Source organism: Scyliorhinus canicula, chromosome 21 (assembly GCF_902713615.1).
Source record: "Scyliorhinus canicula chromosome 21, sScyCan1.1, whole genome shotgun sequence".
Lineage (NCBI taxonomy): Eukaryota > Metazoa > Chordata > Chondrichthyes > Carcharhiniformes > Scyliorhinidae > Scyliorhinus > Scyliorhinus canicula.
Window position 1 is genome coordinate 18,846,206 of NC_052166.1, and position 13,631 is coordinate 18,859,836.

At 43.7% G+C, this 13,631-nt stretch overlaps 1 protein-coding gene across 1 annotated transcript in view; it reads left to right on the forward strand.

Moving 5' to 3' along the window:
• The window catches only part of LOC119955932, a 247,361-nt gene that overhangs the window by 8,222 nt on the left and 225,508 nt on the right, over window positions 1–13,631 (forward strand). The window contains exon 2 of the mRNA XM_038782590.1: window positions 7,099–7,167. Coding sequence (XP_038638518.1) covers window positions 7,152–7,167 — 16 coding nt within the window. The 5' untranslated portion in view covers window positions 7,099–7,151. The remainder of the gene's footprint in view (window positions 1–7,098; window positions 7,168–13,631) is intronic.

A 13,631-nucleotide genomic window follows, 5' to 3' on the forward strand; every position in this document is an offset into this window, starting at 1 on the left:
GTCCAGTGAAGAGTGATGAAGTGGTGGTAGGAGTAATAGATAAACTATCTTGTCCAGGAATACAGTTTATCTTGGGTAATGATATAGCTGGATCGCAGGTGGGAGTGATGCCTACTGTGATTGATAAGCCAGTAGAAAATCAGACAACTGATGCGTTGAAGGACGAATATCCTGGGATTTTTCCGGATTGTGTAGTAACAAAGTCGCAAAGTCACAGGTTAAGACAAGGAGAAATCAAAGACTGAAGATGAATTTGATGTGCAATTATCAGAAATGATTTTTGATCAGATAGTTGGAAAAGAACAAGAACAGGTGGAGGATGCGGCGGATATTTTTAGTTCAGGAAGATTGGCTGAGTTACAACAGAAAGATATAGAAATAAAACGGATGTATCAGAAAGCTTCCACGGAGGAGGAATCTGAGTGTATACCAGAATGTTATTACCGTAAAAGTGATGTCTTGATGAGAAAATGGAGATCTTTACATATGCAGGCGGGTGAGAAGTGGTCAGATGTTCATCAAGTACTATTGCTGGTAGGGTATAGAAAGGAGATGTTGCGAGTTGCACATGAGGTAGCAGTGGGAGGCCATTTGGGAGTAAGGAAAACGCGAGCTAAAATACAAAAACATTTTTATTGGCCTGGATTATAAAGATGTAGTTACATTTTTTTGATCAGGTCACACATGTGAAGTGATAGGGAAACCTCAAGCAGTGATAAAACCAGCTGCCGTAATACCCATTCCAGCATTTGAGGAACCTTTTGCAAGGGTCTTAATTGATTGCGTAGGACCGCTTCCTAAAAGGAAAAGTGGGAATCTATTGACTATAATGGGTGTGTCTGTTAGGTTTCCAGAGGCCATTCCAGTGCGCAGTATTACAGCTTGAAAGATTGTGGAGGAGTTACTTCAATCTTTGTAATGGCTATGGATTACCCACAGAAATATAACCGGTCAAGGATCAAATTTTACCTCAAGGTTATTCAAAGACGTTATAGATAGCTTCGGAATAAAACAATTTAAATCAACATGGATGGAGCAGGGACAGGAATGGTTGTGCCAGGGTTTAGATATTTCAGTAAGCTCAGGGAAGGTGGTAAAAGAGGGGCAGGGGTGGCATTGTTAGTCAAAGACAGTATTACGGTGGCAGAAAGGACGTTTGATGAGGACCCGTCTACTGAGGTAGTACGGGCTGAGGTTAGAAACAGGAAAGGCGACGTCACTCTGTTAGGGGTTTTCTATAGGCCTCCGAAAAGTTCCAGAGATGTACAGGAAAGGATTGCAAAGATGATTCTGGATAGGAGCGAAAGTAACAGGGTAGTTGTTATGGGGAACTTTAACTTTCCAAATATTGACTGGAAATGCTACAGTTCGAGTACTTTACCCATGGGTCCATTTTTGTCCAATGTGTGCAGGAGGGTTTCCTGACACAGTATGTAGATAGGCCAATGAGAGGAGAGGCCATATTGGATTTGGTACTGAGTAATGAACCAGGACAGGTGTTAGATTTGGAGGTAGGTTAGCACTTTGGTGATAGTGACCACAATTCGATTATGTTTACTTTAGTGACGGGAAGGGATAGGTATGTACCGCAAGGCAAGAGTTATATCTGGGGGAAAGGCAATTATGATGCGATGAGGCAAGACTTAGGATGCATTGGATGGGGAGGCAAACTGCAGGGGATGGGCACAATTGAAATGTGGAGCTTGTTCAAGGAACAGCTACTGCGTGTCCTTGATAAGTATGTACATGTCAGGCAGGGAGGAAGTGGTCGAGCGAGGGAACCATGATTTACGAAAGTTGTTGAAACACTTGTCAAGAAGAAGAAGGAGGCTTATGTAAAGATGAAACGTGAAGGTTCAGTTAGGGCGCTCGAGAGTTACAAGTTATCTAGGAAGGACCTAAAGAGAGAGCTAAGAAGAGCCGGGAGGGGACATGAGAAGTCTTTGGCAGGTAGGATCAAGGATAACCCTAAAGCTTTCTATAGATATGTCAGGAATAAAAGAATGACTAGGGTAAGAGTAGGGCCAGTCAAGGACAGCAGTGGGAAGTTGTGCGTGGAGTCGGAGGAGATAGGAGAGGTGCTAAATGAATATTTTTCGTCAGTATTCACACAGGAAAAAGGACAATGTTGTCGAGGAGAATACTGAGATACAGGCTACTAGACTATAAGGGCTTGAGGTTGATAACGAGGTGGTGTTAGCAATTCTGGAAAGTGTGAAAATAGATAAGTCCCCTGGGCCGGATGGGATTTATCCTAGGATTCTCTGGGAAGCTAGGGAGGAGATTGCTGAGCCTTTGATCAATGATGATCTTTATGTCATCATTGTCTACAGGAATAGTGTCAGAAGACTGGAGGATAGCAAATGTTGTCCCCTTGTTCAAGAAGGGGAGTAGAGATAACCCCGGTAACTATAAACCAGTGAGCCTTACTTCTGTTGTGGGCAAAGTCTTGGAAAGGTTTATAAGAGATAGGATGTATAATCATCTGGAAAGGAATAATTTGATTAGAGATAGTCAACACGGTTTTGTGAAGGGTAGGTCGTGCCTCACAAACCTTATTGAGTTCTTTGAGAAGGTGGCCAAACAGGTGGATGGGGGTAAAGCAGTTAATGTGGTGTATATGGATTTCAGTAAAGTGTTTGATAAGGTTCCCCACGGTCGGCTATTGCAGAAAATACAGAGGCATGGGATTCAGGGTGATGTAGCAGTTTAGATCAGAAATTGGCTGGCTGGAAGAAGACAGAGGGTGGTGGTTGATGGGAAATGTTCAGCCTGGAGTCTAGTTACTAGTGGTGTACCACAAGGATCTGTTTTGCGGCCGCTGCTGTTTGTCATTTTTATAAATGACCTGGAGGAGGGCGTAGAAGGATGGGTGAGTAAATTTGCAGATGACACTAAAGTCGGTGGAGTTGTGGACAGTGCGGAAGAATGTTACAAGTTACAGAGGGACATAGATAAGCTGCAGAGCTGGGCTGAGAGGTGGCAAATGGAATTTAATGCAGAAAAGTGTGAGGTGATTCATTTTGGAAGGAATAACAGGAAGACAGAGTACTGGGCTAATGGTAAGATTCTTGGTAGTGTGGATGAGCAGAGAAATCTCGGTGTCCATGTACATAGATCTCTGAAAGTTGCCACCCAGGTTGAGAGGGTTGTAAGAAGGCGTACGGCGTGTTAGGTTTTATTGGTAGAGGGATTGAGTTTCGGAGCCATGAGGTCATGTTGCAGTTGTACAAAACTCTGGTGCGGCCGCATTTGGAGTATTGCGCGCAATTCTGGTCGCCGTATTATAGGAAGGATGTGGAAGCATTGGAAAGGGTACAGAGGAGATTTACTAGGATGTTGCCTGGTGTGGAGGGAAGATCTTATGAGACAAGGCTGAGGACTTGAGGCTGTTTTCGTTACAGAGAAGAAGGTTAAGAGGTGACTTAATAGAGGCATACAAGATGAGCAGAGGATTAGATAGGGTGGACAGTGAGAGCCTTTTTCCTCGGATGGTGATGGCTAGCACGAGGGGACATAGCTTTAAATTGAGGGGAAATAGATATAGGACAGATGTCAGAGGTAGGTTTTGTACGCAAAGAGTGGTGAGGCCGTGGAATGCCCTACCTGCAACAGTAGTGCAGTCGCCAACATTGAGGGCATTTAAAAGTTTATTGGATAAGCATATGGATGATAATGGCATAGTGTAGGTTAGATGGCCTTTAGTTTTTGACTTCCCATGTCGGTGCAACATCGTGGGCCGAAGGGCCTGTACTGCGCTGTATCGTTCTATGTTCTATGTAGGTACATACTTATCAAGGACACACAGTAGCTGTTCCTTGAACGAGCTCCACATTTCAATTGTGCCCATCCCCTTCAGTTTCCTTCCCCATCCTATGCATCCTAAGTCTTGCCCCATCGCATCATAATTGCCTTTCCCCCAGCTATATCTCTTGCCATGTGGTATATACCTATCCCTTTCCATCGCTAAAGTAAATGTAACTGAATTGTGGTCACTATCCCCAAAGTGCTCACCTATCTCCAAATCTAGCACCTGTCCTGGTTCATTACCTAGTACCAAATCCAACATGGCCTCGCCTCCTGTTGGCCTATCTACATACTGTGTCCGGAAACCCTCCTGCTCACATTGGACAAAAATGGACCCATCTAAAGTACTTGATCTATAGTGTTTCCAGTCAATATTTGGGAAGTTAAAGTCCTCTATAACAACTACCCTGTTACTTTCGCTCCTATCCAGAATCATCTTTGCAATCCTTTCCTGTACATCTCTGGAACGTTTCGGAGGCTTATAGAAAACTCCCAACAGGGTGACCTCTCCTTTCCTGTTTCTAACCCTGGCCTATACTACCTCAGTAGACGAGTCCTCATCAAACGTCCTTTCTGCCACCGTAATACTGTCCTTGACTAACAATGCCACCCCTCCCCCTCTTTTTCCACCTTCCCTGAGCTTACTGAAATACCTAAACCCCGGCACCTGCAATAACCATTCCTGTCCCTGCTCTAGCCATGTCTCCGAAATGGCCACAACATCGAAGTCCCAGGTACCAACCCATGCTGGTCATGAGGTAAGTGGATCACTTGAATTGATTAAGGAAAAATTGGTGAGTGAGCAGTCGGAACTTACATTATTGGATTACGTGTCAAATTTTAGGGAACGATTAAATAGAGCAGGGAAATTGGCTCGACAACATTTAAATATTTGCACAACATGTGATGAAACAGGTAGCAGACAAGAAAGCAAACGTTTGTAGTGTTGCCAGTGGGGATAAAGTTTTAGTATTGGTCGCAGTGGTAGGTGAACCTTTAAAAGCAAGGTTCTGTGGACCTTATCAGATTGAAAGGAAATTAAGTGAGGTGAATTATGTGGTAAGAACGTCACATAGAAGGAAGGCTCACTGAGTGTGTCATGTGAATATGCTTCAAAGGTACTTTGAGAAGGAAGGAGAGCAAAAGGAGGAGGTTTTAATTATTCTAACTCAAAGTGATGATCCGAATCCAGATGACTTTGAATTTGACATCCCTGAAATTAAATTGGAAAACGAGGACGTTCTTAAAAATTGGGATAAATTGTTGAGTTACCTTCCAGAGGAAACACAAACTGACCTGAAAGAGTTATTGACATCACATGGGCAAGTTTGTGGACATAAGTTGGGAAGTACTAAAATGGCTGTACATGATATAGATGTGGGAAATGCTGTTCCAATTAAACAACATCCATTTAGACTTAACCCTTTAACATTGGCACAGGATAACAAAGAAATTAAAAGTATGCTTAAAAATGGCATAATTGAAGTGAGTTGCAGCCAATCGAGCTCACCCATAGTGATGCTACCGAAAACGGACGGTACCCAACGGTTGTGGGTGGACTATAGGAAGGTTAACGCAGTTACAAGATCGGACTCATCCTATCCCACTTTTGGAGGATTGCATTGAGAAAGTGGGACAATCAGCTTTTATTTCCAAACTGGATTTACTTAAAGGTTACTGGCAGGTACCTTTGTCCGAAAGGGCGAAGGAGATTTCAGCTTTTGTGACTCCAGATGGTCTATACCAATTCATAGTTATGCCATTTGACATGAAAAACGCCCCAGCCACATTTCAACGGTTACTAACAAAGTTATTTCCGGATCTCCTACTTGTGCGGTATACATCGACGATCTGGTAATTTTCAGTCAGACATCGAAAGAACATTTAAAGCATCTGATGGAGTTATTCGATCGACTTCACGAGGCGGGTTTGGTGGTAAACCTAGCCAAAAGTGAATTTGGAAAGGCCCAAGTCACTTTCCTTGGCCATACAATCGGACAGGGTCGAACGGTCCCACGGGATGTGAAAACAAAAGTTTTGGGGAGTTTCCAATACCCTCGACACAAAAGGAAATAATGCGATTTCTTGGCGTGAGTGGATTTTACCGGAAAGTTTGTGCCGAACTTTAGCAGTATGGTTGCTCCACTGACGGACTTGCTAAAGAAGCGTAGTAAATTTAAGTGGACAGTGGAATATCAACAGGCATTTGACTGCCTGAATGCTCCTGTGTTGGAGAATTACAAGGGGCTCTGTGATCGAACTAACGTATCTGACCTTAAAGAAAAATGTCGAGGTATAGAGAAATGGATGGATTGTGCAGAGACCTTCTTGTCCAAAGAGACTGTCCATCAAGAAGGATTCCAGTTGGAGGAAGAAGAACTAAAATGGACTATGTTATTATACCTGTTTGCGCATTTTGTTTTGTGAAAAGAAAAAGTATTTTACTGTCAGTATTTCTTAAAGGAAAACCATCTTGGAAGTTGATGGTTTATTTTTTTTCTTGGGGGGAATTGTCAGGTGGATGTTCCTTTAAGAAATGGGTGTTTATCAAATAGCTACAGTGATGTCAGTGTATGGGCTGTCTTTCTGCCTTTTACTTTCGGTTTGAGCTGGCAGCTGCAGTGTGTTTAGTTTTGTTTTCAGAGTTGGAGAGCTTCATTCACAGCAAGAAGATGTTATGATCTCTCTCTCTCTGCAATCGAAAGAAGTCTCCAAATCACTTGATAATTTCAAAGTAATACCTGTTTCTGTAGAGAATTTAAACCTGCTGTCTTTATTTAAAAAGGGTTTAATTTATGGATATTGTTTGGGAAGTTATTAAGGGTTATCTATAGGTACTGTATCTTTTGGGGGATTGTCAGGGTTGGCAGTTGATGAACTGTGTTACTTTGTGTTGATAAAATGTTAACTGGATTCATAGAATAAACATTGTTTTTGTTTAAAAATACTTTAAGTTCTCTGCATCACACCTGTAAAGTGGGCCCTTGTGCTCCCCATAACCAAAATCTATTAAACGTTGTGGGTCAGATGAAGTCCATGGTATACTTTGGTGTTCTCTAAACCCTGGCCCATAATAAATATCAATATAACCTACTCCTTTCTCCCTCATCCAGCTTCCCTAAAAATGCATCTTTGCAATATCTCAATTCCTCCCCATGGTAAGGAGTTTCACAGTCTAACTACTTATTGGGTAAAGAAAGTTCTCCAGAAGTGTATTTATTGCTGACGATCATATTTATTGAATGGTCTTTATTGAACATTCTCGCACTGTGAACTTTTCCTGTTTTACAGAAGTTGGACTTCCTGGAATCAGCGTTGCATCACCAGAACACTGAGCAGCAGACATGGGTGATGACGCAGGTAAGTGTTAATTGGACCCTTTCCGTTCGATCACCAAATTCGCAGCTGACCCTATGGTACAGCATGTGGTTTTTGAGAGTGCTTACTGGCTCCATTGCTGCTGTATTACTGTGTTGATCAGTGGGATAAGTGTCAGTGGCCATTACTGAAACAAGGTTAAAGGATGGTCATGACTGGGAGTTAAATACCCAAAAGTATCAAACTATACGGAAGGACAGAGTGGATGGTAAGGGAGGTGGTGTAGCTCTGTTATTTAAGGATGACATCCGGGCAATAATAAGGGATGACGTCGGTGCAATCGGGGATAAAGTTGAATCCATTTGGGGGGAAATCAGGAATAGTAAGGCGAAAAAGTCACTGATAGGAGTAGTCTATAGGCCACCAAATAGTAACATTATGGTGGGGCAGGCAATAAACAAAGAAATAACAGATGCATGTAGAAATGGTACAGCAATTATCATGGGGGATTTTAATCTACATGTCGATTGGTTTAACCAGATTGGTCAAGGCACCCTTGAGGAGGAGTTTATAGAATGTATCCGCGATAGTTTCCTAGAACAGTATGTAATGGAACCTACGAGGGAACAACAGTCCTAGATCTGGTCCTGTGTAATGAGACAGGATTGATTAATGATCTCATAGTTAGGAATCCTCTTGGAATGAGCGATCACAATATGGTGGAATTTAAAATACAGATGGAGGGTGAGAAGGTAAAATCAAACACTAGTGTTTTGTGCTTAAACAAAGGAGATTACAATGGAATGAGAGAAGAGTAAGGTAGACTGGGAACAAAGAATTTATTGTGAAACAGTTGAGGAACAGTGGAGAACCTTTTAAGCGATTTTTCACAGTGCTCAGCAAAGGTTTAGACCAACAAAATGAAAGGACGATAGAAAGAGGGAAAATCGACCGTGGATATCTAAGGAAATAAGGGAGAGTGTCAAATTGAAGGAAAAAGCATGCAAAGTGGCAAAGATTAATGGGAAACTAGTGGACTGGATAATCTTTAGGGGGCAACAGGAAGCTACTAAAAAAAGCTATAAAGAAGAACAAGATAGATTATGAGAGTAAACTTGCTCAGAATATAAAAAACAGATAGTAAACGTTTCTACCAATATATATAACAAAAAAGAGTGGCTAAGGTAAATATTGGTCCTTTAGAGGATAAGAAGGGAGATTTAATAATGGGAGATGAGGAAATGGCTGAGGAACTGAACAGGTTTTTTGGGTCGGTCTTCATAGTGGAAGACACAAATAACATGCCAGTGACTGATAGAAATGAGGCTATGACAGGTGAGAACCTTGAGATGATTGTTATCACTAAGGAGGTAGTGATGGGCAAGCTAATGGGGCTAAAGGTAGACAAGTCTCCTGGCTCTGATGCAATGCATCCCAGAGTGCTAAAAGAGATGGCTAGGGAAATTGCAAATGCACTAGTGATAATTTACCAAAATTCGCTAGACTCTGGTGTGGTCCCGGCGGACTGGAAATCAGCAAACATGACACCACTGTTTTAAAAAGGAGGTAGGCAGAAAGTGGGTAATTATAGGCCAGCTAGCTTAACTTCGGCAGTTGGGAAGATGCTGTAATCTATTATCAAGGAAGAAATAGCGAGGCATCTGGATGGAAATTGTCCAATTGGGCAGACGCAGCATGGGTTCATAAAGGGCAGGTCGTGCCTAACTAATTTAGTGGAATTTTGTGAGGACATTACCAGTGCGGTAGATAGCAGGGAGCCAATGGATGAGGTATATCTGGATTTTTAGAAAGCTTTTGACAAGGTGCCACACAAAAGGTTGCTGCATAAGATAAAGGTGCATGGCATTAAGGGTAAAGCATGGATAGATGATTGGTTGATTAATAGAAAGCAAAGAGTGGGGATTAATGGGTGTTTCTCTGGTTGGCAATCGGTAGCTAGTGGTGTCCCTCAGTGATCAGTGTTGGGCCCACAATTGTTCACAATTTACATAGATGATTTTGAGTTGGGGACCAAGTTCAATGTGTCCAAGTTTGCAGACGACACTAAGATGAGTGGTAAAGCAAAAAGTGCAGAGGATACCGAAAGTCTGCAGAGGGATTTGGATAGGTTAAGTGAATGGGCGAGGGTCTGGCAGATGGAATACAATGTTGACAAATGTGAGGTTATCCATTTTGGGAGGAATAACAGAAAAAGGGAATATTATTTAAATGATGAATATTAAAACACGCTGCTGTGCAGAGAGACCTGGGTGTGTTAGTGAATGAGTCGCAAAAAGTTGGTTTACACGTGCAACAGGTGATTAAGAAGGCAAATGGAGTTTTGTCCTTCATTGCTAGAGGGATGGAGTTTAAGACTAGGGAGGTTATGCTGCAATTGTATAAGCTGTTAGTGAGGCCACACCTGGAGTATTGTGTTCAGTTTTGGTCTCCTTATCTGAGAAAGGAAGTACTGGCACTGGAGGGTGTGCAGAGGAGATTCACTCGGTTAATCCCAGTACTGAAGGGGTTGGATTACGAGGAGAGGTTGAGTAGCTGGGACTGTACTCGTTGGAATTTAGAAGGATGAGGGGGGATCATATAAAATTATGAAGAGAATAGATAGGATAGATGCGGGCAGGTTGTTTCCACTGGTGGGTGAAAGCAGAACTAGGGGGCATAGCCTCAATATAAGGGGAAGTTAATTTAGGACTGAGTTTAGGAGGAACTTCGTCACCCAAAGGATTGTGAATCTGTGGAATTCCTTGCCCAGTGAAGCATAGAGGCTCCTTCATTAAATGTTTTTAAGACAAAGATAGATAGTTTTTTAAAGAATAAAGGGATTAAGGATTATAGTGTTCGGGCCGGAAAGTGGAGCTGAGTTCACAAAAGATCAGCCATGATCTCATTGAATGGCGGAGCAGGCTCGAGGGGCCAGATGGCCTACTCCTGCTCCTAGTTCTTATGTTCTTATGGTATTATGTCAGTGTAAAAGTTAAGTGACCTTGAAATCGCAGAGGGCAGTGATAGGAACAAAGGAACATCACACGTAGGAGCAGTAGGCCATTTGGCCCTTTGAGCCTGCACCATAATTCAATAAGGTCATGGCTGATCTAGATGTCATCTCATCTTTGCTTTTCTGTTTGCCCCTGATAACTCTTGACCATAAGATTGTAAGATATGGGAGTAGAATTAGGCTATTCAGCCCATCGAGTCTGCTCCACCATTCGATCATGGCTGGTATGTTTCTCAAAACCATAAGAATCATAGAATCTCTATGGTGCAGAAAGGGGCTCATCCAGTCTGCACTTCTCCTGCCTTTTCACCGTATGCCCTGATCCCCTTATTAATCAAGAACCTATCTATCTCTTGTCTTAAAGACACTCCGTAACTACTTCCAGTGACGGATGTGTACTTGGTGGCTACCACGCGGGGAAACATCTTTTTGCCCCATAAATCCCAGTCGGACCTTTAAACGCGATTCCGAGGTCCTGAATCTTACAGGTCAAGATGTCGGCAATATTTTGAATGAGGTCCAGAATGCACGCGGCCAAGAACAACGAACAACGTAAAACAAAAAGCAGCTGTGAACACTGGAAAGTGCGGTTGAAGGCACGTTGGCACCCGGCCCGGAGGTGGCACTTCCGGCCCAATGGTTTACTGTTCAGTTGGTGGACATTTCAACTATTCAGTTCAAACAACAGAGGTTGGAATCCTCTGAAGGTCTGGTAAGGACCATTGGTCCGATTAAAGCGCCAGTGGAGAATTGAGCTAGAGACTCAGGGTACATCGCTGCAAAAAAATGGAGGAGCCCGTCGCTGGCCATGAGGACCACCTGGTCTCCATGGAAGCAGACCTTCCTTGATGGCCGACAGCTTCGAAAATGTACGTGATAAGGTGGACGAGTTGGAGAATCAAAAGCGTCGGCAAAATATCCGAACAGTGGGTCTGCCGGAGGGGTTGGAGGGCTCACAATCCTTGGAGTATGTCGGCCAGATGCTGCTGCAGAAGCTGGTAGGTGAGAACGTTTTCAGCCACCCCACTCGAGATTGATTGTGCACACAAAGCGCTGAGGAGAAAGCCAAAGGCGGATGAACGTCGAAGGGCGATGGTGCGTCTGCACCGTTTCCTGGACAAGGAAAACATTCTGAGATGGGCCAGGCAGGTGAAGAAGAGTTATTGGGAGGGAAGTCTAATCAGAATATACCTCGATTGAGGTACGGAACTGGCTAAACGCTGAGCCGAATTCAACAAAGTCAAGGCGGTCCTGCATAAGGAAGGTGTGAGATTTGGAATGTTGTATCCGGCCCGTTTGTGGATGACTTTTCATAAACAGGAGAACTTTTTAGATACCCCAGAGGATGCGAGCAATTTTGTTCTGGACCATGGGATTGGGAATCTGTACTTTGTTGAAATGTGGTTATTCTATGCCATTGATCGATTGCTGTGCATTTCTGTATCTTTGTTATGTTCTCTCTATCATTCTCCTTCCTGTTTATCATTTTATTGAGGTGGGTTTGATCTTTGGGGAGATGTGGAGGGTGGGATAGAGGTTATTTATTTATTTTATCAGGTTTGGGTAATATGGCGGGTTGAGGGTAGTCTCAGGCCTCGTGCAGGGGCCACCATACTGGTGTGAGGACCACTAAACGGAAGAGCTGCGGGGGTGAGGTGGTGTGAGCAGGGCAGGGTTTTGAATATTTCTTCTTTTGGTTCAGGTTGAGGGGGGTCAGGGCCAGGGATGGGATGGGGGTATACAGGGAAGCGAACCTTGGACCCTGGCACTGTGAATCAACACTGCTAACCACTGTGCTACTATGCTGCCCACATCGACTTTTGCGTGAAATATTAGAACGTCAGCGGGGCAGGGGCGTGGAAGTAGGGGAGGGTGACGGAGTACAGTATCTATTGCTTATTAAGGAGTGGGAGGTACTTCATTTTTAAATTTCTTGAGTGTGTGGCTGATGTATTTGTATATTTGGGGGGTTTCTGCTGTGATACGAGGAGAATGTGCAGACTCCGCACAGACAGTGACCCCGCGGGGAATCGAACCTGGGACCCTGGCACTGTGAAGCCACACTGCTAGCCACTTGTGCCACCGTGCTGCCCACAATGAGGGACATTGGGAAAACTTACCTGTTCTTCTTCAAAATAATGGCATGGGGTTGGAGAGAACAGCCTTAGTAAGGGGCTGTTTAGCACACTAAGGGGCTGTTTAGCACACTGGGCTAAATCGCTGGCTTTGAAAGCAGACCAAGGCAGGCCAGCAGCATGGTTCGATTCCCGTAACAGCCTCCCCGAACAGGCGCCGGAATGTGGTGACAAGGGGCTTTTCACAGTAACTTCATTGAAGCCTACTCGTGACAATAAGCGATTTTCATTTTTATTTTTCATTTTTCATCCAAAAGAGTGCACCTCTAACAGTTAGTACCTCACTGGGAGGGTAGGTCTGGATTATGTGCTGAAATCACTGGAGTGGAAGATGAATCGATAGTAGAAGGATCTGGTACATATAGAATTAATGAGGGATTAGTACAGTACCATCCACATGGTGATGTAAGAAGGCACTTGACCCAGAACTAGAGTTAGTCTAGTGATGGACAGTGATGGACAATGATAAGGAGCCAGTACCCTTTATTTAATGTGTAGAAGTATATAATAGTGAGGTGAGAATGATTGCCCTTGATACCAAGGCAAATTTGACCGAGTATGGCATCAAAGAGCCCTAGCAAAACTGGAGTCAATGGGAATCAGGGGAAAACTCTCCACTGGTTGGAGTCATACCTGGCACAAAAGAGATGGTTGCAGGTCAATCATCGTTTCTCAGGGTAGTGTCTTGAGGCCCAACCATCTTCAACTGCTTCATGAACGGCCTTCCTTCCATCATAAAGTCAAGAAGTGGGGATGTTCGCTGACCAGCCAACTCTTCAGATAATGAAGCAGTCCATGTCCAAATTCAGCAAGACCTGGACAATATCCAGGCTTGGGCGTGGCATTCGCACCACACGTGTCAAGAGAGGATCTAACATTGCTCCTTGACATTTAATGGCATTACCATCGTTGAAGCCCCCACCATCAATATTCTGGGAGTTACCATTATCCAGAAACTGAACTTTACTAGTCATATAAATACTGTAGCTACAAGAGCAGGTCAGAGGTAATGAATTCTGCAGTAAGTAACTCAATTCCTAACTCCCCAAACAATGTCCACTATCTGCAAGGCACAAGTCAGGAGTGTGAAGGAATACTCTCCACTTGCCTGGAGGAGTGCAGCTCCAACAACACTTGAGCTTGACACCATCAGGACAAAGCTGCCCACATGATTGACTCCCCTTCCGGAAACATTCACTCCCTCCACTACTGACCCAGATTGGCAGCAGTGTGTCCCATCTACAAGATACACTGTAGGAACGCTCCTTAGACAGCACCTTCCAAACCCAAGACACTACCATCTAGAAGGTCAAGGGCAGCAGGCACATGGGAACACCACCACCTGGAAGTTCCCCTCC